Source organism: Polypterus senegalus, chromosome 2, assembly GCF_016835505.1.
Source record: "Polypterus senegalus isolate Bchr_013 chromosome 2, ASM1683550v1, whole genome shotgun sequence".
NCBI lineage: Eukaryota > Metazoa > Chordata > Cladistia > Polypteriformes > Polypteridae > Polypterus > Polypterus senegalus.
In genome coordinates, this window is record NC_053155.1 from 46,299,643 (window position 1) to 46,327,541 (window position 27,899).

The window sequence follows — 27,899 nt, forward strand, 5'->3', positions numbered from 1 at the left end:
ACTATTGGGCAGAAACACTTCCGGGTCAGGGAGTATAAAAGGACTATGGGTACTCCCAGACAACGAGCTGAGCTGGGTGGAAGGGTGGCAACGCGTCTGGGAGCTGGAGGATTGTATTATTGTGATTTATTGGTGATTTATGAGTATTGTGGAGGAGAGTGTGCTTTGTACACTGTGGGAGAAAAATAAAGTCGATTTGAGGACTTTTACCTGGTGTCTGGAGTCGTGGACAGGGGTTCAAGGGAGCGAGGGCGCCCTATCGTTCACAATATATATATATATATATATATATATATATATATATATATATATATATATATACAGGTATGTCTAAAGTAATGTATGTCGATATATATATATATATATACATATATTTACAGATATCCAAAGTAATCCAGCAAAATCAGACTAAATATATCAGATCTTACCAAACTAAAGTATGTATATCTCAACCAATTTTTATATCTGAATATATGCATTCAAACATAAATATTTATGGACAAACTGGTGAGGAAGGCAGGCTCTATTGTAGGCATGGAGCTGGACAGTTTGACATACGTGGCAGAGCGATGGGCGCTGATCAGGCTCCTGTCAGTCATCCACTGCATCCACTGAACAGTATCATCTCCAATCAGAGGAGCAGCTTCAGCGACAGACTGCTGTCACTGTCCTGCTCCACTGCAGACTGAGGAGATCGCTCCTCCAACTTACTATGTGATTCCACCCTCGGGTTTAGTAAACATTACCATTATACAATGATATTGTCTGTTTTACCTGCATTTTTCACTGCATTTCACTCTCTAATTTAATATTGTTTTTTGTATCAGTATGCTGCTGCTGGAGTATGTGAATTTCCCCTTGGGATTAATAAAGTATCTATCTATGTATATTAAAAGATTTGCCCTGAATAAGTGGGTTAAAAAGATAGATGGATGGATGGATATACAGTATACACCGTAACAGATAGGGGGCATCCTTCACCTGTCGAAAGGACTCTTCTGTTTAGCACAGCACCTATCTTATAAGGCTTCAAAGCACATCCAATGGCAACATCAACACAATAACCAATAATCTGTCTCTTTCTCCACTTCCCCATGCAAATGTTGAACTTTTTAAAAATGAAATTAGAACATCACAGGTGTATAAAAGAAGAAATTCTAGATGAGACAGAGGCCCAGAATGACAGGGTAAACTTTCCTCCAGTAGCTTCCTCCAGCAGTTCTCATTGTCCCCAACAGGGCTGTCTATAAAGATTTAATATCCAATTAAGCTCTACAGGTGTTCAAATGGAAGCATTGCTACAGGGAAACTGCCACCCAGTATACAGGGGTAAAATATGTCCCTGGGAGGATGTCCTCCATTGACCTTTTTGGCCTTCTTCCTGGAGAAGGTACTATCAACCATTCCAGAATAATATACACTGCCTACCCCTTGTCCTGGTCCTCAAGGGATGGCTGTGTTTAATTACTTCTTTTTTAAATATCCAAGAAAATGAAATTGCTTAAAGACCAAAACTAATAACAAGAAACATTTTGAAAGGTAGAGTGTGATAGCTACACCAAGATGGAGGAGGTGGAGGAGGTAGGGTATGATGAGGCTCAGGTTGAAGCCTAGAAAGATGTGATTGGAGGTTGTTTCAGATGTTCTCAAAACAATGAGCCTTTCCCAAAAGAATGCCCAAGACTGTTTAAATTCAAGGGAAATGATTTTGGGGTTTGGGCAATTTGTTAACCTGGGTAAACCCAGAAAATGACCAATAAACTGTTGTTGATAATGATGATGGATGTCTTAAACCTAAAGTACAGTTAGACCTTTCATAAAGTAAAGAGGCAATCTAAATACTGGTTTTACATCTCATTAGAAGCACTTGGAAATATCTGAGCTCTGCACTAGTGCAGCTCTCACCTTTTATCTGCTCAACCTACAATTTAAAGGCAATTGAAAAGTAATTAGAGGCCACAACTTTTAATGAGGAGACAGCAGAAGTCTCTATGCCTAGAATGCATGAAATAGCATAGAGAAGCCAAACCTGTACCCAATAATGATAAGCTACACTCATGCTAACTCATATACATAGGCGGGGAAAAAAACAAAAAAAATTGATAAACGTGGGGTTACTGACAGAACTTAGGCCAGGTTGTGACATGAAATACCTGATAGTCTCTAGCTCTTAATGGCACTATATTTGTATTTAGGAATCAGTAGATAGATGAATGGAAATTTCTGTAATAAAGACAGTCACAAAGGTTTTATAAGCCTGACAAGTTAAGAAGATTTTTACTATTGCTGGCTACCCTCCAGTTTTTGAGATATGTAGCCTAATCATTACCTAACATAACTCTGCTCTAATAATAATAAGCAGAGATCACAGAAAACACTCAATTAACAATGCCCTTAAACATCTTACTTCTGGAGGAATCCCAAAAAATAAAAGTCTGCAGTGTTTTGTCTCATTGCCTGTAAGTTAAATTCCTGACATCAGATGTGAGAAACAATTGTTGGCTTGACCCTGTCAAGAACAGACAAATAGAGGAAACAGAACAGGTTCCATGTGTTCTCAATTGGCTGACTAACAGAAGACAATAAAAATGAACTGGCTTGGCTACTGTATATTTCAGCAGCTTTAATAGATTATCTAATATACCGAATGCGACTTCTTCAGAATAACCACTATAGTAAGCACTTTCTGTATTTTAATTTACTTTCAGACTACAACTTCTGAACGTTTACTGCAGCCACATACATTACTTTGTTGAATTAAGTCTGCACTTCATTTTTAATTTAGCTACAGATATGTAGAGATCTAAAATTAATACATTTTAAAATGTAATTCACAAATAGTTATCTATTGGTTATTGGCACTATTACAGTACTATTTCCATTTTACACTTCAAGCCTCTTAATATTTTCATATATTATATTTTCACAATTTCAAAGTTTATGCTTTATTTAGCAAGACATGCTGGTTAGAAGAATTGGTGATGCCAAATCGGCCTTAGTTTGTTGTGTGTGTGTTTTTGCTCTGCTATGGACTGCCTAGCGCCTTATGCAAGCTGGGATAGGTTCCAGCACCCTCACAATTCTGATCTGGATTAAGCAGGTGAGAAAATGAAATGGCTTATCATCTGACCAATGCAAGCACTTCCATCTACAAGTTGTATGAAAATGTCAGACATGGGGAATTCTTCCTTCTGAAGAGCTGTCTTTTCAGTCACTTTCTTACAATAAATTAGGAACAAGAGACTGATGTAAGTGACATTTGATACTCTCTAGATGTGAGATGATTGGCAAAGCTATTCAATCAATCAATCAATCAATCAACATTTAATTATATAGCACATATTCATACAAAAAAATGTAGCTCAAAGTGCTTTACAAAATGAATAGAAAAATAGAAGACACAATAAAAAATAAACATAAGTCAACATTAATTAACATAGAATAAGTAAGGTCCGATGGCCAGGGTGGAAAGAAAAAACAAACAAAAAAAAAAAAACTCCAAAGGCTGGAGATAAAAAAATAAAATCTGTAGGTTTATTTTTATTATTTATTTATTATATATTTAATATTTATTTATTATATATCTATTAGTTATCTACAGGACAGTTCAACATCCTCAGCAATTCTGGGTAGTTTTAAAATGGGTGTTCAACTATCATAGTTGAAGTGAAAACCTTAGCAACTTACAAAATGTTATAAAGACATACTGAGACTGAGTCTGCCATAAGTTAACCAATTGAGCTTAAAGGTAGAATGGTCTGTTCTTTTTTGCCTTGGAAATAGAGAGGAGTGCGTTACAGTAATCTAGTCGACTGAAAACAAAAGTGTGAACTAATTTCTCAGCATCTTTCAATGATATAAGAGGCCTAACTTTTGCTATGTTTCTTAATTGAAAAAAATGCTATCGTAGTGATCTGATTAATATGCGATTTAAAATTCAGGTTACAGTCAACACATATACTACCTGACCTGTAGTGTCCGCTTTTGGGGTGATGATTTTTATTACTGTTTTTATTTTTATTTTATTGTACAATCAACTCTTGGCAGTGGGCAGCACGTGAACGGGCGCCATTCTTATCCCTACCACCTTCACCGTCACTTCCCCTACCTCTTCATATCTTAAATCATTCTTGAGGCAGATTGAAGACTTAAGTGCCAGCTTAAGTGAAACATTAAGAAAAACATACTAAGCAATTGCAACACAAACACATGAAAAATATAAGTCAAGTGTATTCACTCTACGTTATTGTGCAGTGTGCTGTTATTGGTTTATTATATATTACATATTATCATACAGTAGTAGGTTGATAAAAATGCCAAGAATTCTGCTTTGCGTGGATGTTCAAATCATCAGTATTGTCCCGATACTCCTAAACTTGAGTCTGAATTTTTTGTTTCATTGTGGGAAAACAGAATGTTCTCTTTGTGTGGGTTTTCTATTGAGACTTTTGCTTATCCCACATCCAAAGGTGTGTGTGTGTTAATTTAATTTACCTAATGAGTCTAGATTGTTGTATTGTGCACAAGAGTGTCCTATGATAGACTTCTGTCCCTTTCACATTTGATTGTCGGACTGTGTGCAGTGCTTTTAGGGAAAGTCAAAGGCTCTCTTGGCCCATGTAATTGAAAAGTATATTTAGAATACAGACAAACAATTGGATGTAAACAAATGCACAACCCAAATGGGCACAGCTAATAGCTTATTAATAAACTCCTAAGGTTATTTGTCTGTCAGTACAAAGCTGTTTTAATGCATACGTATTAATCCAACCGACCAGCTACAAAAAATCATGATACCTTATAATAAATGTGAAATGCAGAATGATCGCATGAAAGAGGGGAGATTATAGTGTAATCACTGTAAGGGAAATTCAAATTGCAGGGTATATCAGAACAACAGGAGAGATAAAACTGAAAAGGTCAGGAAAGAATTCTCCTGAGCCAACAGTTGGCCTTGACTAAACAGCTTAGGTAACTCAACTGTCTTTAAGGGAGTTTTTCTATGCGACTTCCATTATCTAGGGCCACTTTATAAATGTACCATACCTGGCCACCTCAGGGAACAAGACAGAATTCAGTGGGTCTCATGTTCACTGCCGACTGCTTTGGGCATATGAAATATTTTGGGCAATGGTAGGTAATTTAAATTAGTAAAAAAGTTTAAATGAAAGAGAAATGTGTCAAGTCCACAAAGAAGGAATTCAAATCAGTAAAATTTACCTGTCAGGAGTGTTGCCTTTAGTAATCCCTTAACAAAAATAAAACATAAAGTGTATAACTCTCCAGGACATTAAGAAAACTCATAAAATATAGCAGGGAGCATAAGTTCTAGTAATAAATATGAGCAATAGCAGTATTTCACTAGTCAGTGACAAATCTTTTCCACATCATAGCACATATAATAAGTCAGTATAAAATATTTTGGTGAGACATATTGATGTGGCATTCACAATTTTTATGATGATGAAACTTGAAGATGCTGTAAGCAACTAAATGAGCAAAACAGTTTATGACTGTCAAAAGGAATAACACTTTTTCACAATAGGAAGAGTTGATCTTTACAGTTACAGTATGTATTTTTATTGCATGAAAATGTGAATCTATTCTTCTAATTCGATAAAACTGTAGTAGTACATATATGAATACACATCAAATAAGTGACAGAACTTTAGAAAGAAATTTATATCAAATAATGAAAACAAACTTAAACCCAATTTTGATATTGCAGTATACAAGAACCAATGTTTTTCTGTATAGTATGACATCCACATGCTACACATATTTTACATTTTGAGAATTTATTTGGACAGTAATGTAGCCCTTAAAAATTTTTAAATATCTACACAAATACCACATCATTTAGAGTGACATTTCATCTAACCTCATCTTCCACCATTTTTAAGGAGTATCAATTTTTACTTTACCAACTTCTACAGGAATACTATTAAGATCTCCACTCAGTCTTGGTGCCCAAATTTTAACATTAAAAGTTGGTTTTTGCACTAATTTCTCCAAGTGGTTCTCTAAATCTCCTATTTGTTTTGACAGACAAGAAAACATGTACTATCCAATTTTAAAGCTATTTTTTTTCACTATAGAGAATGGTGATGCTTCTATGACCAAACCTACATTTACCCATACATACTATAATGTGCAGGCACTGCTTTTTAACCTTGTCTGAGGGAAAGGGATGACTGCAAGGGAGGTTTTTTGTTGGAAGGGGCGGACACACCTCGGAGGGGAGGTTTTATTTTGGTTGACTTGGTCCTATACAGAAATGGAGCAATCTCGTTGACTCCGGGAATTCTCTAACCCCCCGAGCACACCTCCAGAACACCACAAAACAAAACCTCCCCTCTGAGGTGTGTCCGTCCCTTTCAATTAGAAACCTCCCCTTCCAGTCCTCCCTATCCCTCAGACAAGGTTAGAAAGCACTGCCTGCACATTACAATGCATTAAATCTCAAACTCACTTGATCCAATTCAAGAATGTAGTGGGCCGAGTCGATTCCAACAGCAGAAAGCAAAAACGCACATGCACACACACAATAGACCTGCCAATTCATTGCAATTCCATGTCTTTGCACTGGATAATCAGATACAATTTACACAAGTAATTCTATCATTTTGCTTGTACTCTGTTCTTCTCTTGAGTTTTGTTCTTTGTAGCCCATGTTGCAATTGAAGTTTTCTCCAAAGCAAAATGCGTTAGGCTTCTCAAAATTCAGCCAAGAAGCGGGGCAGGATCTTCACTGGTCTGCCCAGTAGAGGCACACTTATTTGAAAAAGTCCACAAATAAAATCTACTGGCTTCAACTGGAACAGACCCACAAATGGAAAGCTAGCAAAAATACTATAAATATCACAAAAGTAAAGCAAAAGCCCCCTAAGGAGGAGGGTCATCATAAACCTCTGGCTTGATCACAAAAAGGGCAACATAGAATCTGTATACATAAAGATTTTTTAGAAAAAAGGATAAATAAAATGCAAAAGCTCACAAGAGCTAAAGGAGGCAAAAAGGAGTTGCCTCAAAAAAACAATTCACAGTAACAAAGTGCCAATGCATTTTAGAGAATTTCAAAATCATTAAACAGAGCCCAGAAAAATGCCAAATAGTCAGAAAATCCAAGGAACATGATTTTCATAAAGAGGAGGACTCACCAACACCAAGCACATACAATGTACAGCAATGAACTGCATTTCCCATGAGCCTTTATAGGACTGGGAACAGCCCATCAGTGGTGATAGACAGGTTGCCCCACCTCTTGGGGAACAACCCAGAAAACACAAGGAAAATACTCTCAATACATAGAAACCAATAATCAAAACTGACAAAAATATATAATTATACAAATAATAGATATTAATAACTATATAAAATAATCAATAATATCAAAAGGGCAAACTCTGAACGATAAAGATGAAAAAAAAGAATTTAAACATAAGCCAGGGGAGGGCCAGTGCCCGAAATACAATGGTCTGTTTACATGTTAATTTTTTCAAATTGTTATGTTATTCAGTTTTTGCTTAATTCTTTTGTTTATGCTAAATTGGTTTTTCTTTGAGATTATTCTTCTTTGCAATGATTTTGTTGTCCTTCGATTACATTCATTTCGTTTCTCTCTTTCCTTTTTATGTTGAGGCCTCCTACGGTTGCAGCTGCACAGCTAACTGGGCTGTCATCAGAGTCCTTATTTAAAGTCTACACAGGCCACAGGCCAACTTCCGAGGCATTAAATATTTCTCTATGCTGTTTCCTGCCTATGCTCTTAGATCTTCAGGTCAACTTTCTTTCTGTGATTTTTTGTGTCTAAGCTTTTGAATATTTTGGAATTTTTTGAAGATTTAAAAGTGCAGAACATTTTGAGTATTTAAGTTTTCTTTTGAGCATTTAAGAATTTAGCCTTTTTGAGTATTTAGGTCTTTAGACTTTTTCAGAATTTGGGTCTTTGTTGTTTCCAGGCCTTTTGTATTTTGTTGACTGCTTAAACTTAAATGATTTCCTTGCGAGTTATTTTTTGTATATTTCTAACTCATTTTCTTGCAGTAGACTATTACTATTATTTCCTTCCAGATTATTTCTGAGTTACATGACACTATTGTTTTATCAGTCAATAATCTATTTGGAATTGTTTGCAAATTCATTTTCCTTTTCTTTTGACTCATCTAATATCATAATAAATACAGGGAAACTCCTTACAGTCAATAACTGGGCACAAAATTCAACCTCAGGATGCTGGGTCCATGAGGCAGCAGAGCAGAGCTGCAGTAAAAATCTGCACTGTGCACTTGTATTGTGCATGAGATATGAAAGAAACAAAGTTTATAGTATTTAGTAAACTGCAAGAAGCCACATTCCTTTTCCACTTCAGAATATCTACAGAGGAAGTCTCCCTTCCCCTCGTGGAATATTTGGGGATAAGCAAAGAATTTTTAAGCTTTCAAAATAATCATGTGAAATTTTAAACCACAGGCACACCCTATAAAAACTAATGTTGGATCGGTACTAAAATTTTGAATTTGGTGTTGACAGCATCTTTCGGCCCTCAATACCAGTACTAAAATGGTTCTAAAGCAAACAACAGATAAATCCAAAACCCTCCTTCTCACACCAGCCTCCCTGGTGCACTGCATAAATGCTCACCTACCTGATGTGCTGTGCCACTATGTTGCACTATACACCACTTCCCATGTCAAAGCAATTATGGAGGGTGCAGAATGAGGATTCTTCCATGAAATCCAGATCACGTTGAAGCAATGGGGAAGTTTGAGGGGGTGGGGGTCCCATTTATTTATGATTATGTTGAAGCGTGTAATTTTAGTTTGTGAACTCTATGTTTCTACAACTGTAATACTGGTTGTAGAGATGGAGGTGAGCAGGGGATTAAAAGGAAAGCTGACAAAATCCCAAATTTCTTGTACATTACTGTTTAAAAATGTATGATTTTTAGTACTTTTCTAGTACAGGTATACCATGCAGCCTTAGCATAAACTAGCTGATAAAATTTCTTAATATATATTTTCCATGTTAGATTAGTTTGTAAGTGTAAGTTGGCTCAGTATGAGTGTGTTGGTCTAGGGTTGATTCCTGCCTATATGGATTTCTCTTGGCATTTATGAAACCGGCCTTGCTTTAACTTTTATTACCTGCTTCTATTAACTCTCTTGAAGGATGCTGTTTGGACATATATGCAGTCATACTTTGGTTTTTGGCTCCAGTTGCCCATTTGACTGTATGTTGGTTACAAAGTGTACAGGTCCTTGTAATTAAGGGTCTATTGGTCTGGTGTGGGTCACCAGTAGGCATAGATTAACTAATGGCATTGAGTAGAAAAAAAAACAATCTGCAAGTCTCTGTATCTGCATGTCTGGTCCTTATAAAGCAGTGTTTTTCTTAACCACTCGTACCTTCGAAAGGTCACAGGTTGTCCTAGTTAGTTTACAATTGGGTCGCAGTGGGTCACCTAAGCCAGTGTTTATCCACTGGGTCATGACCTTGATTAATTACTGTGCCTGATTTTGGCTTTTTCTAGAGCATTACTACCCTATTGTTCTGCTATGGTCCTTGGACATAAGTATGAACCTCAACTCGGTCAGACATAAAGCAGCACATGACTGTATATATATTTATATAGTATATGTACTATATGCACTAGATTTATAAAGTATTCAGGCCCCCACATTTTCACATATTGGCATGTTACAGCCTTGTGTTAAAGTCAGTTAAATTTATTTCCTCCACATAGATACCCCAGGGTGACAAAGTCAAAACAGGATTATAGAAATGTTTACAAATGTATTAAAAATAATAAAAAAATAAATATACCATTGACACAGGTATTCAGATCTTTTGCTATGACACTTGAAATATGGCTCTGGTGAATTCCATTCTATTAATTATCATTGAGATGTGTTGTTTGGAGTCCACCTATGGTAAATTCAATGAAATGGACACGTGTACACCTGTCTATATAATGTCTTAAAGTTGAGCAAAAAACCACCCATGAGGTCAGAGCTTAGAGAGACAGGACTGTGTTGAGGCACAAATCCGGGGAGGTGACAAAAAAATCCTGCAGCATCAAATATTCCCAAGAACATAGTTCCCTTAATAATTCTTAAATGGAAGAAGTTTTGAACACTCACAACTCATCCTAGAGATGGCCATCCAGCCAAACTTAACAATTGTGGGAGAACAGGTAACCAAGAGCACGATGGCCACTGTGGCTTAGTTCCAGAGACCATGTGTGGAGATGGGAGAAACTTTCAGAACAACCATCCCTGCAACTCCACTGATCTGAGCTTTATGACAGAAGCTTCTCCTCAGTAAAAGACACACGAAAGCCTGCTTGGAATTTGCAAAAAGATTGTGGAAAACAACATTGTCTTGTTTATTGAAACCAAGATCAGGATTATGTCTGGAGGAACCTAGGCACTGCTCATCACCAGCACAGTGATGCTATGCTATAGGATTCCTTTAGGGTTAGGTACAGTGGAAAAGCAGGGTTGGTTGGGTTAGGGGTAGGGTAGGGTTTGCCAAACTAGATATGGTTGAGAGAAAGCTGCACACAGCAAAGAAAATAGATATTCTTAATAAAAACCTCTTCCAGAGTGCTCTGGACCTCAGGGAAGCTTCACCTTCCAATGGGACAATGACCTTAAGCACAAAGCAAAGACAGAATCTCTGAGTGACCCGATCAAAGCCTGGAATTGAACCCAGCTGTACACCTCAGTAGAGACCTGAAAATAGCTGTCCACCTGTGGTATCCATCCAATCTGATAGATCTTGAGAGGATCTGCAGAGATGAATGGCAGAAAAATCCCCATATCCAGGTGTGCAACGCTTGTAATGTCAGAGGAGAATCTGGAATCTCTGCCAAAAGTGTGTTAACGAAGTACTGAGTAAAGGGTATGAACACTTGTGACAAAGTCATAGTTCAATTTTTATTTTTACAAACCTATTACAATTTCTTAAATCCTGTCATGTTGGTGTATTGAATGTTGCTCGATATGGGAAAAAAAAAAACAATTTAGATGACTTTAGCACATGGCTGGCGCATAACAAAATATGAAAAAAACTGAAGGGGTCTGAATATCTTCGGAATCCAATATATATATGAGTTTCATGATTTTCTGTATTACTTACTCTATATGCTGGAAGTGAATGAAGAGAAATATTGCTCATTATCCCAACTTCCTAACCTGCATTTTCATTTCTACATTGACAATGAAGCTGCCAAGCATGAAACCCTGAACGAGGTACCAGTAAATCAAAGGGAACACTCATGAATACACCCATGACCTGCTTCTATTAACTCTCTTGAAGGATGCTGTTTGGACATATATGCAGTCATACTTTGGTTTTTGGCTCCAGTTGCCCATTTGACTGTATGTTGGTTACAAAGTGTACAGGTCCTTGTAATTAAGGGTCTATTGGTCTGGTGTGGGTCACCAGTAGGCATAGATTAACTAATGGCATTGAGTAGAAAAAAAAACAATCTGCAAGTCTCTGTATCTGCATGTCTGGTCCTTATAAAGCAGTGTTTTTCTTAACCACTCGTACCTTCGAAAGGTCACAGGTTGTCCTAGTTAGTTTACAATTGGGTCGCAGTGGGTCACCTAAGCCAGTGTTTATCCACTGGGTCATGACCTTGATTAATTACTGTGCCTGATTTTGGCTTTTTCTAGAGCATTACTACCCTATTGTTCTGCTATGGTCCTTGGACATAAGTATGAACCTCAACTCGGTCAGACATAAAGCAGCACATGACTGTATATATATTTATATAGTATATGTACTATATGCACTAGATTTATAAAGTATTCAGGCCCCCACATTTTTCACATATTGGCATGTTACAGCCTTGTGTTAAAGTCAGTTAAATTTATTTCCTCCACATAGATACCCCAGGGTGACAAAGTCAAAACAGGATTATAGAAATGTTTACAAATGTATTAAAAATAATAAAAAAATAAATATACCATTGACACAGGTATTCAGATCTTTTGCTATGACACTTGAAATATGGCTCTGGTGAATTCCATTCTATTAATTATCATTGAGATGTGTTGTTTGGAGTCCACCTATGGTAAATTCAATGAAATGGACACAGTGTACACCTGTCTATATAATGTCTTAAAGTTGAGCAAAAAACCACCCATGAGGTCAGAGCTTAGAGAGACAGGACTGTGTTGAGGCACAAATCCGGGGAGGTGACAAAAAAATCCTGCAGCATCAAATATTCCCAAGAACATAGTTCCCTTAATAATTCTTAAATGGAAGAAGTTTTGAACACTCACAACTCATCCTAGAGATGGCCATCCAGCCAAACTTAACAATTGTGGGAGAACAGGTAACCAAGAGCACGATGGCCACTGTGGCTTAGTTCCAGAGACCATGTGTGGAGATGGGAGAAACTTTCAGAACAACCATCCCTGCAACTCCACTGATCTGAGCTTTATGACAGAAGCTTCTCCTCAGTAAAAGACACACGAAAGCCTGCTTGGAATTTGCAAAAAGATTGTGGAAAACAACATTGTCTTGTTTATTGAAACCAAGATCAGGATTATGTCTGGAGGAACCTAGGCACTGCTCATCACCAGCACAGTGATGCTATGCTATAGGATTCCTTTAGGGTTAGGTACAGTGGAAAAGCAGGGTTGGTTGGGTTAGGGGTAGGGTAGGGTTTGCCAAACTAGATATGGTTGAGAGAAAGCTGCACACAGCAAAGAAAATAGATATTCTTAATAAAAACCTCTTCCAGAGTGCTCTGGACCTCAGGGAAGCTTCACCTTCCAATGGGACAATGACCTTAAGCACAAAGCAAAGACAGAATCTCTGAGTGACCCGATCAAAGCCTGGAATTGAACCCAGCTGTACACCTCAGTAGAGACCTGAAAATAGCTGTCCACCTGTGGTATCCATCCAATCTGATAGATCTTGAGAGGATCTGCAGAGATGAATGGCAGAAAAATCCCCATATCCAGGTGTGCAACGCTTGTAATGTCAGAGGAGAATCTGGAATCTCTGCCAAAAGTGTGTTAACGAAGTACTGAGTAAAGGGTATGAACACTTGTGACAAAGTCATAGTTCAATTTTTATTTTTACAAACCTATTACAATTTCTTAAATCCTGTCATGTTGGTGTATTGAATGTTGCTCGATATGGGAAAAAAAAAAACAATTTAGATGACTTTAGCACATGGCTGGCGCATAACAAAATATGAAAAAAACTGAAGGGGTCTGAATATCTTCGGAATCCAATATATATATGAGTTTCATGATTTTCTGTATTACTTACTCTATATGCTGGAAGTGAATGAAGAGAAATATTGCTCATTATCCCAACTTCCTAACCTGCATTTTCATTTCTACATTGACAATGAAGCTGCCAAGCATGAAACCCTGAACGAGGTACCAGTAAATCAAAGGGAACACTCATGAATACACCCATGACCCAGTCATAGCAGCATTTCTAACAAAATTCAAGCAATAGGCCCTGAATATTCATATTCATTAGAATATATTGGCTTAACCTTCTGTTCTATGAGAACCTTGAATACAATGAGGACTGACTGAGGTCATTTATGTTAGGTAGAATGCCTAGAGGGGGCTGGGTGGTCTTGTGGTCTGGAACCCCTGCAGATTTTTTTTTTTCCAGCTGTCTGGAGTTTTTTTTTTCTGTCCTCCTTGGTCATCGAACCTTACTTTTATTCTATGTTGATTAATGTTCCCTAATTTTTATTATTTCTTTTTTCTTTTCTCGTTCTTCATCATATAAAGCACTTTGAGCTACATTGTTTTTATGAAAATGTGCTATATAAATAAATGTTGTTGTTGTTGTTGAGCTTTGTACTTTGTGTATGTGACAGTAATGGCCTTATAAAGTGTTAGTTTTGCTTAACTTTTAAGAGGTAAAATGATTATAATACATGAGTTATAAGAAACAGAAAACCTGAGACTGTTCAGTTATCCCAGAGCTCTGTCAGCACTTACACAACACTCATAAATTAAACATCAAATATTAGTATACATATATGTAGAGTAATGGAGTAGCAGTGTTGCGTTTTAATAGTGTGGAGTGACTTAACAATGAAACAATGTGCAGTATTTACAGTATGTGCCAGTGCTACACTAGCTACTCTAATGAGGGTGTCTGGAGCATTTGAAACAATTCAGAAGACAACCAAAGTGCTCCACGTGGTTTTGTAGCCAAATACTGTACATAACATTCAATCATTTTAAACAGAGAAGAATAGATCTTATGTTTGGTGTACTTTTCCTCTGGATAACTGTTACCTGACAGTTACTAAAAATGTGTGAAGTCTTTTGTTACATTTAAGCCTAAGATTTTCATTTTTTTTTCACGAACAAGCAAACTATAAGAAATTTTACTTTTATTAACTTGAAAGTAAAAGGTGAAGAAGACTAATAAAGTAAATGCAAACAGTCATTGAACTCTGTCCAGCAGTTCTGAATGGCCTGGTGATGATACTTATCTGCTAGGCCAGTTACTTTTAAAACAAGTCCATGGGGTCACCATAAACCCCTAGAGCAAAAGTCTTCACTGTTCACCAGTGGTTTCCATAATGGACTATAACACATTGTTAGATTTGCTATTGTCTTATCATTTGCTTCATAAGACATTTTGTGCTTGTGTTCATTTTAAAAGGAGCTATATACACTGATCAGCCAAAATATTAAAATCACCTGCCGAACATTGTGAAGGTGCCCCCTGGTGTCACTAACACAGCTCTGAACCATTAAGGCACTGAAGGTGTCCTGGCACCAAGATGTTAGCAGCAGATCCCTTTTGTCCTTTAGGTTTAGGCACCAGGCCATCCACATGATCTGAACAAGGTGATTAATCAGACCAGGCCACCTTCTTGCATTGCTCATTGGTCAAGTTCTGATGCTCATATGCCCATTGTAAGTGTTCTTGTTGGTGGACAGGGGTCAGCATGGGCACTCTGACATATATGCAGCTATGCAGCCAAAAACACAGCAAACTGAGATACATTGTGTGCTCTTACACCAGTTTGTGCCCAGCATTACGTTTTCTGCACTGTGTGGTATAGAAGCTCTTCTGTGGAATCAGACAGGCTAGCCTTCGCTCCCCATGCATCAATGAGCCTTGAGTGCCCATGACACTGTAAACAGTTCACCAATTATCCTTCCTTGGATTGCTTTTGGTAGGTACTAACCACTGTATACCAGGAACACCCCACAAGACCTGTTGTTTTGGGGATGCTCTGACCCAATCGGTCAGCTGTCTCATTTTAGCCTTTGTAAAAGTCACTCATATCCTTATGCTTGCCCATTTTCCCTGCTTTTAACCAATCACCTTCAAGAACTGACTGTTCAATACCCAGGTTTATTGTTGTTGTTATTATTATTGCACTAGGGTTTACTATGCTTATCCAGGGCCACTATTTAACACCATTCCCTGGGTTTACTAACTTAACATTTCAAGAATGCTGAAGCTTTTCTTTTCTTTTTCTTTTTTGTTTTTTTGTTATGCTTATAGTATTTAGACTGTATTGGCAATAGATATCTCAATTTTAATTCATATACATTGCTTCTGGGAGCTTGTTTTGTTTTGGACGTGCTCTGTCTCTAGGTCTGTCAGAGGACTGATACTTTGTGGTGGGGTTCAGCCACACGTGGGGAGGCAAAGTGAGGGGGGGAGAAAGAGAGGAAGCTATCTCTAATATATCCTTTTAATCCTTATAATTATAATTACCAACATAACAATAGACAACATGGCAATAACCCCTGGGAAAATTGGAAATTAAGGTCAAAGCTGTCTCACTTTTGGTTAAGACTACAAAATCCATCCATCCATTTTCCAGTCTGTGGAATCCGAACACAGAGTCACGGGGGTCTGCTGGAGCCAATCCCAGCCAACACAGGGCGCAAGGCAGAAACCAATCCCGGGCAAGGCACCAACCCACCGCAGGACACACACACCCACACCCACACACCAAGCACACACTAGGGACAAATTAGAATCGCCAGTCCACCTAACCTGCATGTCTTTGGACTGTGGGAGGAAACCGGAGTACCCGGAGGAAACCCACGCAGACACAGGGAGAACATGCAAACTCCATGCAGGGAGGACCCGGGAAGCGAACCCGGGTATCCTAACTGCGAGGCAGCAGCGCCACCACTGCGCCACCATGCTGCCCCAAGACTACAAAATGACATCAGAAATTCAGAATCAATGTCTCCAAGACGGGACAGTTAACTTTGTGAGCTGGAATGTTAAAGGCCTGAATCACAAATTAAAAAGAAAGTATTCTCTCACTTAATAAGTCTAAAAGCTAAAATAGCATTTTTATAGGAGACCCACTTATTAAGCAAGGATCAGTTCTGGCTACAAAAAGACTGGACTGGCCAAATGTTCCATTCCAGCTTCACAAAAAAAAAAAACTAGAGATGTGGGAATTCTTATACATAAAACAGTTTCATTTGTAGTATCAGATATTGTATCTGATCCTGAAGGGAGATACATGATTGTTATGGGTAATTTATTTAATTGTAAAGTGATTTTGATAAATGTTTATGCACCCAATGTGGATGATAGGGAATTCATCCAAAATGTATTTGCATCCTTTCCCAAAGTGAACACTTATAATATTATAATGGCTGGGGATTTTAATTGTGTTTTAAATCCAGACCTAGATAGGTCTCCTGTCACAGGGGCAATGACATCTAACACTGCAAAGACAATTACACAATTTGTAACTGACCACAACTTATCAGACCCCTGGAGATTTCTAAACCTTAATTCAAGAACATATTCCTTCTACTCACCAGTGCATCATTCCTACTCAAGAATTGATTATCTATTTGTAGACAACAATTTCTTGCCTACGATTAAGTCCTGCAAGTACGACGCTATTGTTATTTTCAACCATGCCCCTCTGATCTTAGAGATAAAATCATTATGCCCCACATACTCATCACACAGATGGCGTCTTAACCCACTTTTATTAGCAGACGTGAACTTTACAGAATTTATATCAAAACAAATCAGTTTTTCCTAGAGACAAATATATCCTCAGAGGTCTCTGCAGGAATACTCTGGGAAACCCTAAAGGCCTTCTTAAGAGGACAGATTATTTTATATCTTTCCCACAGAAATAAATTGGAAACCAAGCAGGTATGAAAGCTAACCAACGAAATTACTAGAATAGATCAAGAACATGCCAGATGTCCAAGTCAGGCTCTGCATTCCAAACTGAACCTCTTGACAACTAAAGAAACAACAACTCATTTTTAAATCAAGATATTATTACTATGAACATGGAGAGAAAGCTCATAAGCTTTTAGCTCAACAAATCCACAAGCAAGAAGTTCGCAATGCAATCCCAGTAATTACCAACACAAACGGAGACATAATCATTGACTATAAAAATATAATGCACACATTTAGAGACTGAGTTTATATTAGATACTCTTAGTGCAGAGGAGTTGGATAAATCGTTGGCACTATCAGAATTATTAGATGCTATAAAGTCACTTCAGAGTGGGAAAGCAGCAGGCTCTGATGGCTACCCTGCCGAACTTTATAAGAAGTTCTCCACTCAGCTAGCTCCCCTCCTATTAGCAACATAGAGACAATAAAATTCTACCTCAAACTTTTCGTCAAGCATCAATCACCGTCTTTCCTAAAAAATATAGGACGTATTACAATGTGCATCATACAGACCAATTTCATTTTTGAATAATGATGTTAAAATATTCTCCAAATTCTTAACTAGAAGGTTGAAGAAAGTGCTGCCTTCAGTAATATCACAAGACCAAACTGGACATTTAGTGTCCAATCTTCGATGTCTGTTTAATGTAATATACTCATCCACAAAGTCAAACATCCCAGAGATTTTATTATCTTTGGATGCAGAAAAAGCATTTGATATGAATCAATGGAACTACCTTTTCACTACATTGGAGAAATTTGGGTTTTGCCCGAACATTTGTGCATGGATCAAACTACTGTATACCAATCCAGAAGTTTCAGTTTGTATTAACAACATTAATTCAGACTACTTTAAGCTAGAACGTGGTACCAGAAAAGGACACCCCTTGTCAAAACTACTTTTTGCAATCGCCATTGAGCCATTGGCAGTTCACTGTCGAAATGCTTATGAGATAGAGGGGATTATCAGAGAAGGACTTGAACAGAAAATTTCTCTATATGCAGATGATATGATATTGCATATATCAGACCCACAAAATACTGTGCCTGCAGTCCTAACAGCACTAACAGAATTTCAAAAGATTTCTGTTCTCAGAATTAATTTGACTAAAAGTATGCTTTTTCCAATCAATTCTCAAGCATACAATATTAAATTGGTCACCTTCCCTTTTATCATTGCAGATCAGTTTAAATACCTAGGGGTAAACATCACAAGTAAACATAAAGCTTTTTATCAACAAAATTTTGCTGTCTGCATGGAAAAAATCAAGCAAGACTTGCATAGACGGTCAACCCTTCATCTCACTTTAGCTGGAAGAATTAACATTGTTAAGTTGAATATCCTCCCTAAGCATCTTTTTTTATTTCAAAATATTCCAATATACATCAATAAATTGTTCTTCAAGAAATTAAATTCAACCATAACCACATTTATTTGGAATTCAAAATATCCACGTACCCAAAGAGCGACCCCACAAAGGCCAAAGGCAGAAGATAGCATGGCTCTACCTAACTTTCCATTTTACTACTGGGAAGCAAACATACAACATATAAAAACCTGGACATTGACACAAATAGATGAACATATACAGGCTTGGTTTGCAATAGAAATAAAATCCTGCAGTTACTCTTTATATTCCTTGCTTTGCGCCCGAATAAATGCAAATTATCGCCAATATACTAATAACCCAATAGTGCTTCACTCACTCAGAATATGGAACTAATATAGGAAGCATTTTAAGGTAGAGAATCTTTTATCTGCGGCATCTCTGCATGAGAACCACCTTTTTCAATCCTCGCAAACGTATGCAGTTTTTAATGTCTGTAAAAAATTTGGGATTAAATCACTTCTGTACATAGACAATATCTTTGCATCCTACGAACAATTACATTCTAAATTTAACTTTCCAGCAACACATTTCTTTCACTATCTTCAAATTAGAAACTTTGTTAAACAGAACCTGCCCAATTTTCCTCACCTTTCTCCCACCTCCATCTATGCTGGAAAATATATTGATCAGTTTCAAGGACTTAGACAGCATCTCTGCAATTTATAAAATCATTTTACAGTTCCTCCTTTTGAAAGATCCAAGAGGACAATGGGAAAAGGATCTCTCACTCAACATATCAGAAAAGGAGTGGAAGGTTGCAATGCAGAGAATTCACTCGAGCGCCTTATGCGCAAAGCATACAATTATTCAACTCAAAATTATATATAAAGCACATCTGTCTCACTTTAGAATTGTCCAAAATGTTTCCAGGGCAAGATCCAACCTACGAACGCTGCAATCAAGCTCCAGCCTCACTGGGTCACATGTCTTGGGCCTGCACCAAATTAACAACATTCTGGACAAAACGTTTTAAGTGCCTTTCAGACAGCCTTGGTGTCACAATCCCTCCTAACCCATTAACAGCTGTGTTTCATGTACTCCCAGATGGGCTTAAAGTGGAGAAGGACAAATAAACTGTGATTGCCTTTACTACACTATTGGCACACAAACTTATCTTGCTCAACTGGAAGAATCCTAACTCTCCTTTTTTAAGTCAGTGGGTAACTAATGTTATATACTATTTGAAATTGAAAAAAATCTAATTCTCACTTAGAGGATCTGTTCAGAAATTTTCCAACACCTGGCAGGATCTAATCAATAACATTTTAGAATAAGCTTATAAAGCACTGAGGAAGCAGATTCTCTCCCTATTCTTTTTTTTTCTTTTTCTTCTCCATTCATCTGTATTCACTTATTAATTTATCTATTTACTTATTTTTACTAGGTTTCAGTTTTATTCTGGTGCCCATGCTCTCTTTCTCAGGGGTGGGGGTTGATTTGTTTTCAATCCTATTCTCGTAAAATTGATCTTTTTGTATGGAATGTTGTGTGATTTCAATAAAATCAATAAAATAATAAAAAAAGAAAACAAATAAAAAGAACTGACTGTTCACTTGCTGCCTAATATATCCCATCCCTCAACTGGGGCTATTGCAATGAGATAGTCAATAGTATTCACTTCACCTGTCATTGTATTTAATGCTGTGACTGATCAGTTTAGAGAAACAATTGCTTAATTGATATTGAAGTGGTAAACATGAACTGCTACACCCAATATAATATCCTTTATGAATCTGCCACACTCCATGACTAATGATGAGTGAAACAGAGTTTTGTTTTGCATAAAGTTTCAAAGGATTGCCTCAATAATTTCTTTTGCTTGCAATTTCACAATTGTTAAATGCAAATCTCACTAATATGAGGTTTTAGAGTTTTTTGAGGGTGTTGAAAGCAAAAAGTTTCCTCCCTAAGGTTCATTCCACAGCCAAAATGTTTTTCTGGCTCCTAATCCACCTGATCGCCCACAGATCCTTCCTTCCTCATTCACACCACTCATTTAGGATCAGAGGTAAGCTGACTCAGGCCAGTGGATTTTAGCATTGTACGCAGGTAAGTGCTGTCTAGCCAAGCGCTGCCCCTTTCCGTTTTCTGTACCAAAATGAATTAAGCTATGCTTTTGCACATGGAACAAGTGTTTGTAGATGAGATGAAAATACTTGTGCTATTGGTCCTTCTTTTTATATGAGGTGAAGCACAGTTGAGTTGTTTTGCAAATTTTGTGTGCCTAAGCAAAATGGCCATCGGGTGGACATATATTGACAGAATTGTATTCAAGGGAGTAGTTGGATAAATCAGAATAACATGTCGGTACAACCCAAAATTCTAAACCAAAGACAGTCATAAAACATTGCAAAAAGTGCTTACATAAATTCAGTTGTATTCATTTACACTACAAACCCAGGTTGGTTTTTGACTAAGATCCAATAAGCTATGTATCACCAACTTTTATAGATGAGACTTATTCCCTCACATGACCTCCATGTCATGGCATTGCCAACAAGCATAGTGAATTCAAACAATATGGCAGTGACGATGTAATATGTCCACAATATTATGCCGACCATCCAAAAGCAATATACAAAATTATGTTAAGGTGATGTTTGTGTGTGTCCTGTGGTGGGTTGGCACCCTGCCCAGGATTGGTTCACGCCTTGTGCCCTGTGTTGGCTGGGATTGGCTCCAGCAGACCCCCGTGACCCTGTATTCGGATTCAGCGGGTTGGAAAATGGATGGATGTTAAGGTGATGTAATTTTCAAAGCACTGACACAGATTAACTAAAAATAAGTATAAAAAATTAAAAAGAATACATGGAAACTATAAAACAGATTAATGTTGCGTTGGTGTAGTAGTTAAAACACTGAACTTAAAACCCAAAATTTTTGGATTGTGAGTCACAGTTTGATCCCGAGCAGGTCACTTAATATGCATGCGCTCAACCTATAATAAAGAAAATAGATAGATAGATAGATATACCATATCATCATTTCTTGCAGACATTGTTCTATCAAAGATTTCTGGTCACACTTTAGTTTAAAACAGTTATTAACTACTCAATTAACATTTCATAAGTATGTAATTGACAATAATAAGTTATCATTAATAATAAAACTCAATATACAATATTTTACTCTCATTTTTTTTAATATAATGTTAAATAAACTTAAAATAGAAACTAAATATTTTTTCAGCATACTAGTAATAGCTGCTTATAATGGACACCTAAAGTGTAACCAAAGTTTCTTCCCTATGATACAGATTCCAAACATGCTATTAAATAGAAGGAAGTATGTTTATAAAGCAAGTGAAGCAAAAATATTAATGGAGAGCAAAGAAACAATAATAACAGCAATCTTCCTCTGCCTCACCAACAGCAGCTAATAAAGAAACAATAACCTGCTCTTCCACCATCTTCATTTAAAGGCCACCTTATTATAAATATAATTACATTAGAAGGCAGTCATGAAACATATTTTACACACCTACAGAATTGAATTTATAAGAGAAATGTCAACTGTAATTGGGTAGCGGCTGATGCGCAGAGTATTTTTGATTGTCCAGTTAATCTTTGATTTTGAAGATTGCAAAGTTATATTAATGGTAAGTGAGAAATGAGGTGGGTTGAAGAAACGCCTCATTTTAACATTGACATCGGGCCTCCTGTTGTTCTTGTTAAGCCAAGTTATTAGTTGACAAGAGACAAGCTGTACTTAATACTGAGTCACTATTACTCTTCCCTAAAAAAGCAGTTAAAATGTATATTTTATGTTTTAGTTGATATTCATCTATATAGTTAAGAGTTAAGTAGTAAATATGTGCATTACATTGTGCAAAGACTTCACTAATGCGTACTAAGCAAGTCCAACTGTTGCATCCTGGACTTTAGGAATGTTATTTTATTTCAGCAGTCAAATATTCATTTTTGCCACAGAGAAGCTGGAGCGATTTATATAATGCCGTAAGGTTTGAATGTTAGTAATGACCTATGGTGGATGTGTTACACAGAGTATAATGAGAGAATTTAACATAATTAAAGAGTGAACTGGGCAGAGCATGGATTACACCAATCATCCACCTGAAGAAGAGTGACAATACCCTTTCAATCTGTAACAATGTTCATTCAGCTTTTGCATTTTTGTTTTGCATTCTGTTGGCTATTATTACACCTTATTATATTATTATTATTAAATTATTATATATTACATTATTACATTGCATAGTGATCACTATGTGCCTGTCCGCTCACTAAGGTCCTCTGGTCCTGGCAATCTTGTTGTGCCCCACACTAATCTACACTCCATGGGTGACAGCAGGGCCTTCAGCAGACTCTGGAATGACCTACCGAAATTAATCAGGTCAGCGGACTCCATGAATTCTTTTAAAAAACAACTCAAAACTCATCTGTTCAGGAAGGCTTTTAGCTCTACTTGACTTCATTACCCTTCTCTCAGTTTACCTCTCTGTCAAGATGCTCATATAACCTGTGTGTGTGTGTGCTAGACCATCAGTTATGTTGTCTGTTAGGCTTTCTCTGAATTTACTGTCTTACTCTTCTTTATTTATTTATTTGGTTTGTACAGTGCTGTATACTGTATACCCTGTCGTTCTTTCTTATATTCTGTAAGTGCCTTGAGCATGGGAAAGGCGCTATATAAATAAAATGTATTATTATTATTATTATTATTATTATTATTATTATTATTATTACAAAGCGCGGCACTATGAATCAAATATGAAAAAGCCTAATATAGCAATGCACAATGTGAGGTTCTTTTTATCTATTTATTATACATAATTAATAACTATTTTATAAATTGCTAGATCTAATAAAAATAAACATGAAGCTCCTACTGTATGCTACAAATATGTAGAAGCTATTACATTACTGATATGATTTTGATACAGGTGCCAGCAACGCTAAATGCAACTCTGTGTGTACGTATCAGGATGGGAGACCAAACTATTTTAAAACTAAATGAAGTGCTATTATAGTTTAAACAAACTTTGTTAGGCTGCTAACTCCCAATTTGTGATTACTCACATTAAAAAATGGTTGTTTTGTGCTTTTTCTTCATATGTGTGATCAGATTTAAATCCATAGATGTTCCTATTCATTCTGGTTAATTTAGCATGACTGTTCCTAACAAGGATATTATTATTTTCCGAATCAAATTTGGGTGGTTCATTTAAACACACAGTAGAAAAACTTTGTCCTTTTTTGTATCACATACAATTATTTTACATGGCTGAAATAACTAGTAGCATGGCTATTTCTGCTATTATTATAACAATAACCACTTTTTCGCACAGACATGTCAGTTTATTTTATACTCAATATGTTTAATATAATGGTGTTAGTTAACTTTCCATTGGATAATCATACAACAGTACAGTTCCTCATTAATATAAATAACTAAAGCTTTTTACATGTTAAAGAATAACAATGCTAAAAGCAGAAAAAATAGGTAAATAATACACTACTAGTAAGTATTGCTGCAGTTTAATTATAGAACATGCACTCATAACTTGAAAAGCAGACCACACACACAGACGAGTGATTTATGCAGCTGGTTTTTTTCCCTCCATTAATAAAGCTGCCAAGCCATTTTAGTGCTGGGACAAGGGCACACTAATCCTTTATAAATGCACCAGCCTCCCCTGGATCTTTCTAGCTGTTTAATTCATTCATTTTAAATAGGAAAAGAGCCAACACATTGCAGAATTTGTATGATGAAGCCTTACAACAGAATGCAGCACCGCATTGAACATTCCTCTACAGAGAGCCAAGCTAAGCAAATTCAATTTGTCATTGTGAGCAGCTGCCTGTGACACTGCAGTTCCTACAGTCGAAGCAAAACTCTACAGCAACTCCTAGCTAAGCCGGTACAACACAAATCAAAATGGTATTAAAAAATAAAATAAAAAAGACTGGTATTTACCTGTCATCTTGTATGAAAGAGCCAGTGTTCCCTAACTGCAGTCGCTGATGGCATCCCTATATAACACAGCACTTCCACTTCTATCTGAGATTATAATTAAATAGCTGCTAGCAGCTTTGTGCGCTTTCATTTCAAACTATTGACTTCATCTTTTTTGTTTCACGTTCTCTTTAGAAAACAGTCAGCACAGCTAAATCTGCTGAAACTCACTGCAAGCCAACTATCTCTCTCTTTTTTTTTTCTTTTGGCTCGCTCTTCTGACTAGTCAAAGCAACACATCAGTATGCTTCATACACAACAGCAGGAGCGCAAGTGGTAGGCAGTGACGTGTGAGGAATAATTACATACTGCAGTAGCTTCTAAACATCTGTAGCTCCTCCATCTCTCCCACTTACTTGATGTAGCAGTCTTTTCCCTCTCTATTCGTCGCCATCTCCCATCCATAAGGTGGTGCCTGTGAAGAGGTCCAAGTACCAGATGGTGGTGGCCAGCCTGCAGATTTGTTCTTGTGGCTGCAAAGGAGGAGAAGAGAAAAATGAAAAAGATTATAATACTTGCTTTTTTATTCTGATCATGCTAATACCAGGCAAAACTTTATGTTAATGTCAGACAATAATAAAACGTAGCCTTTATGTTTTAAAATCTTTAATGCTTGTTTTCTCAGGCTTGGCAGATGCAGCTGATTCTGTCGCTTCTGAAATGGAATGATCAGTGAGGAAGTGCTAATGTCAAGAAAATGGTGTCAAGTGCATTGCTCTTTCAATAGTCGCACTGAATATTTTGGCTTATTCAATGTTGAATGCTTAATTATGCATGCAGAATATAATTCCAGAATGTATCGCCAAAAGTTACTACTTTATGGCTACCTATTGTATTAGTGAAGAAACATCACGTACACTATCCGGTACATTATTTTTTTCATATGTCATCAAATATAACTTTCATTTAGGTTAATCCAGTTGGGGGGTCTCAGCAAGTCTAGGCACAAGACAAGATACAGTCCTGGACAGACAGTCACTCCATCACAGATCCCACTCCTGTAAACACCCACCTGATGAATTAGGAACTGCCAGTTAGGGCAACTAACACATCTTTATACATGTGGGAGGAAAACCTACACATACAGTAGGCAAACTCCACAGTAGCTGGTGTAGGATTCAAACCCATCAGGCAGCAGATTCATGCACTATGCCACGATGTCAAAATAATGGAAAAATGAACCAAGACATACAAAAGTGATTACAGGAATTACAGATTTCAAGCTGTGAGTACGGTATTAGCTGCCTCAAATAGTGCATCATAATGATAATAATGATAAAGACAACACAAATAATAACAAGTAACATTTCCAGAATGTAAAATTAAAACAAACAAATAAATGAATAAATAAAAATAGCAAGATCACAGTTCTTTGCCCACTAAAATGCACACGCACTTGTCTTTCGGTGAACACACAGCACTAATGTTAACTTGGTGAGGTGAGCATACCTAGTGATGTTATTACTGATAACACAAAAACTTTGTTATAAGCAGTAATGTACATGCAGCCATAAGACTGTTGTGAATAAACATCCAAATTCAACTTTTTTTGCATTTACATTTTTTTAGTACATCACTGCTCACCGGTATTTTCAGTTCGCCTTTAGTGCAGAGGTTACCTATAGTAGCTTCCACTGTTGATCGATTTCTACATTATAACATGACTTTGTTTGCTCTTAGTCTCCAACCACAGTACTTACACAGACACATTAGTCTCCCCCAAAAACCAGAGATTCTTCACAGTCAGATACTTTGGAAAATGCAGTCTCAGTGTTGTAATGTGGACAGAAGGAAAACGCAGATTTTTGAAAATCGCATTCTGATTGGTTCATGCTTATTATGTGGCTCTTGCCTGACTGGATCCCACTCATTACAACATCTCATTCACTGATTCGTCACCCTACATGGACGAAAACCATATTCCAACATAGCAGACAGAGAAGAGTTGCTTACCTGTATGTATCTGAATTGCATTTTGTACAATGTGAATGCTGCATATACTGTACATAAAAAAGACAAATAATTTACCAGTGGCTACTGTTTTGTAATAAACCCTGCAGCCATGGCATTACCTGTCCTTCAAAGATTTTTCTGTCAATGTGTGCATGCCCAATATAGGCAAATATCGACATCATATGTGTTTTCAGTCGTTTCAGTTTGGATGGGGATTCTTTTGTAGACAATGCTAGTATGGAGAAAGATTGTTATTTGTTTAAAAACACCATTATTAAATGAAAACGTTGTAGTGTGAATTTAGACTTACTAAGATTTGCAAAACATCAATAAGGCTTTAAAATAGCCTTGCCCATTGTTTTTCTTTAATTTGAAACACAAAAGTTTGAGTTAGCATAAACGGCCCTAGTTACAGGTATTCATAAGGAAGGTAATGATTTACTTCATTAGGTAGAAGTGTACAATTAATAAGAAATGCATCAAATGTTTGAATGATTAAAATGTGTGTTTAATTTAAATGTTTATAATTTAAATATTCAAAATTGTAATAGAAATAAAATGAAATTTAACATTACTTGTGTACTTACTGACCTCAAAATAGTCTAAAACAATACCCAACATGCTTATGTTTAAATATTGTCATTTTTAACCTTCTGGGTATGGCTCCTCTAGAGCTAGGACCACCAGTTAAGAATAAAATATCAAAAATATTATCATATTTGTAATTATAATCCCCAAAATAAAATAAAATGACACTTCACGTCCTTATTAACAGATCCAATTTTTTCGAAGTTATGTGAAAAGGAGTAACTTTGACCCCTTGTATCCCATAAGGAGGTGAATCCTTGCGGTTTGTTTTGTACTTCTGATCATTTCTGCTGAAGATGCCTTATGTCATTTCTTGCACAAACTATGGTCTGAAAATGACCTAAAAATTTGGGTTTTTGGGTTAAGAGGCCAAAAAATATGGGGAAGCCCAAAAAGCTAGATGTCTTGTATAACTAGACATTAAGACGCATTGAACGGGGACTTTATCATACTGAAGTGTCAAGACACACCCATCAAAAAAACAAACAATAAAGAAGTAATTTCAAAGCATTGACAAGTAATTCTTAATGAACACAACTGCACTTGTCACTTGCCTACTACTTTAAGTAAACTCATCCATCTAACTACCAAACAGAGAAGCGTTTGTCACTCCATAGAACACTTTTTCACTGCTCCACAGTCCAGTACCAGTGGGCTTCACACCACTCCATCTGACCCTTGGCATTGAACTTGGTGATGTTAGCCTTGTATGCAGCTGCTCAGCCATGGAAACCCATTCCATGAAGGTCATGAAGCAGTTTTTGTACTTACATTAATGCCAGTGGAAGTTTGGAA

General features: G+C 36.8%; 1 protein-coding gene across 5 annotated transcripts in view; it reads right to left on the bottom strand.

Moving 5' to 3' along the window:
- The window catches only part of frmpd4 (FERM and PDZ domain containing 4), a 787,881-nt gene that overhangs the window by 292,872 nt on the left and 467,110 nt on the right, over positions 1 to 27,899 (bottom strand). For 4 of the 5 annotated variants that reach the window (XM_039743624.1, XM_039743625.1, XM_039743626.1 and 1 more), the window contains exon 2: positions 24,920 to 25,036. In XM_039743624.1, the coding sequence (XP_039599558.1) occupies positions 24,920 to 25,036 (117 nt within the window). Of the gene's footprint in view, positions 1 to 24,524; positions 24,773 to 24,919; positions 25,037 to 27,899 lie in introns of those variants that run through there. The other variant, XM_039743627.1, reaches the window with a different exon arrangement.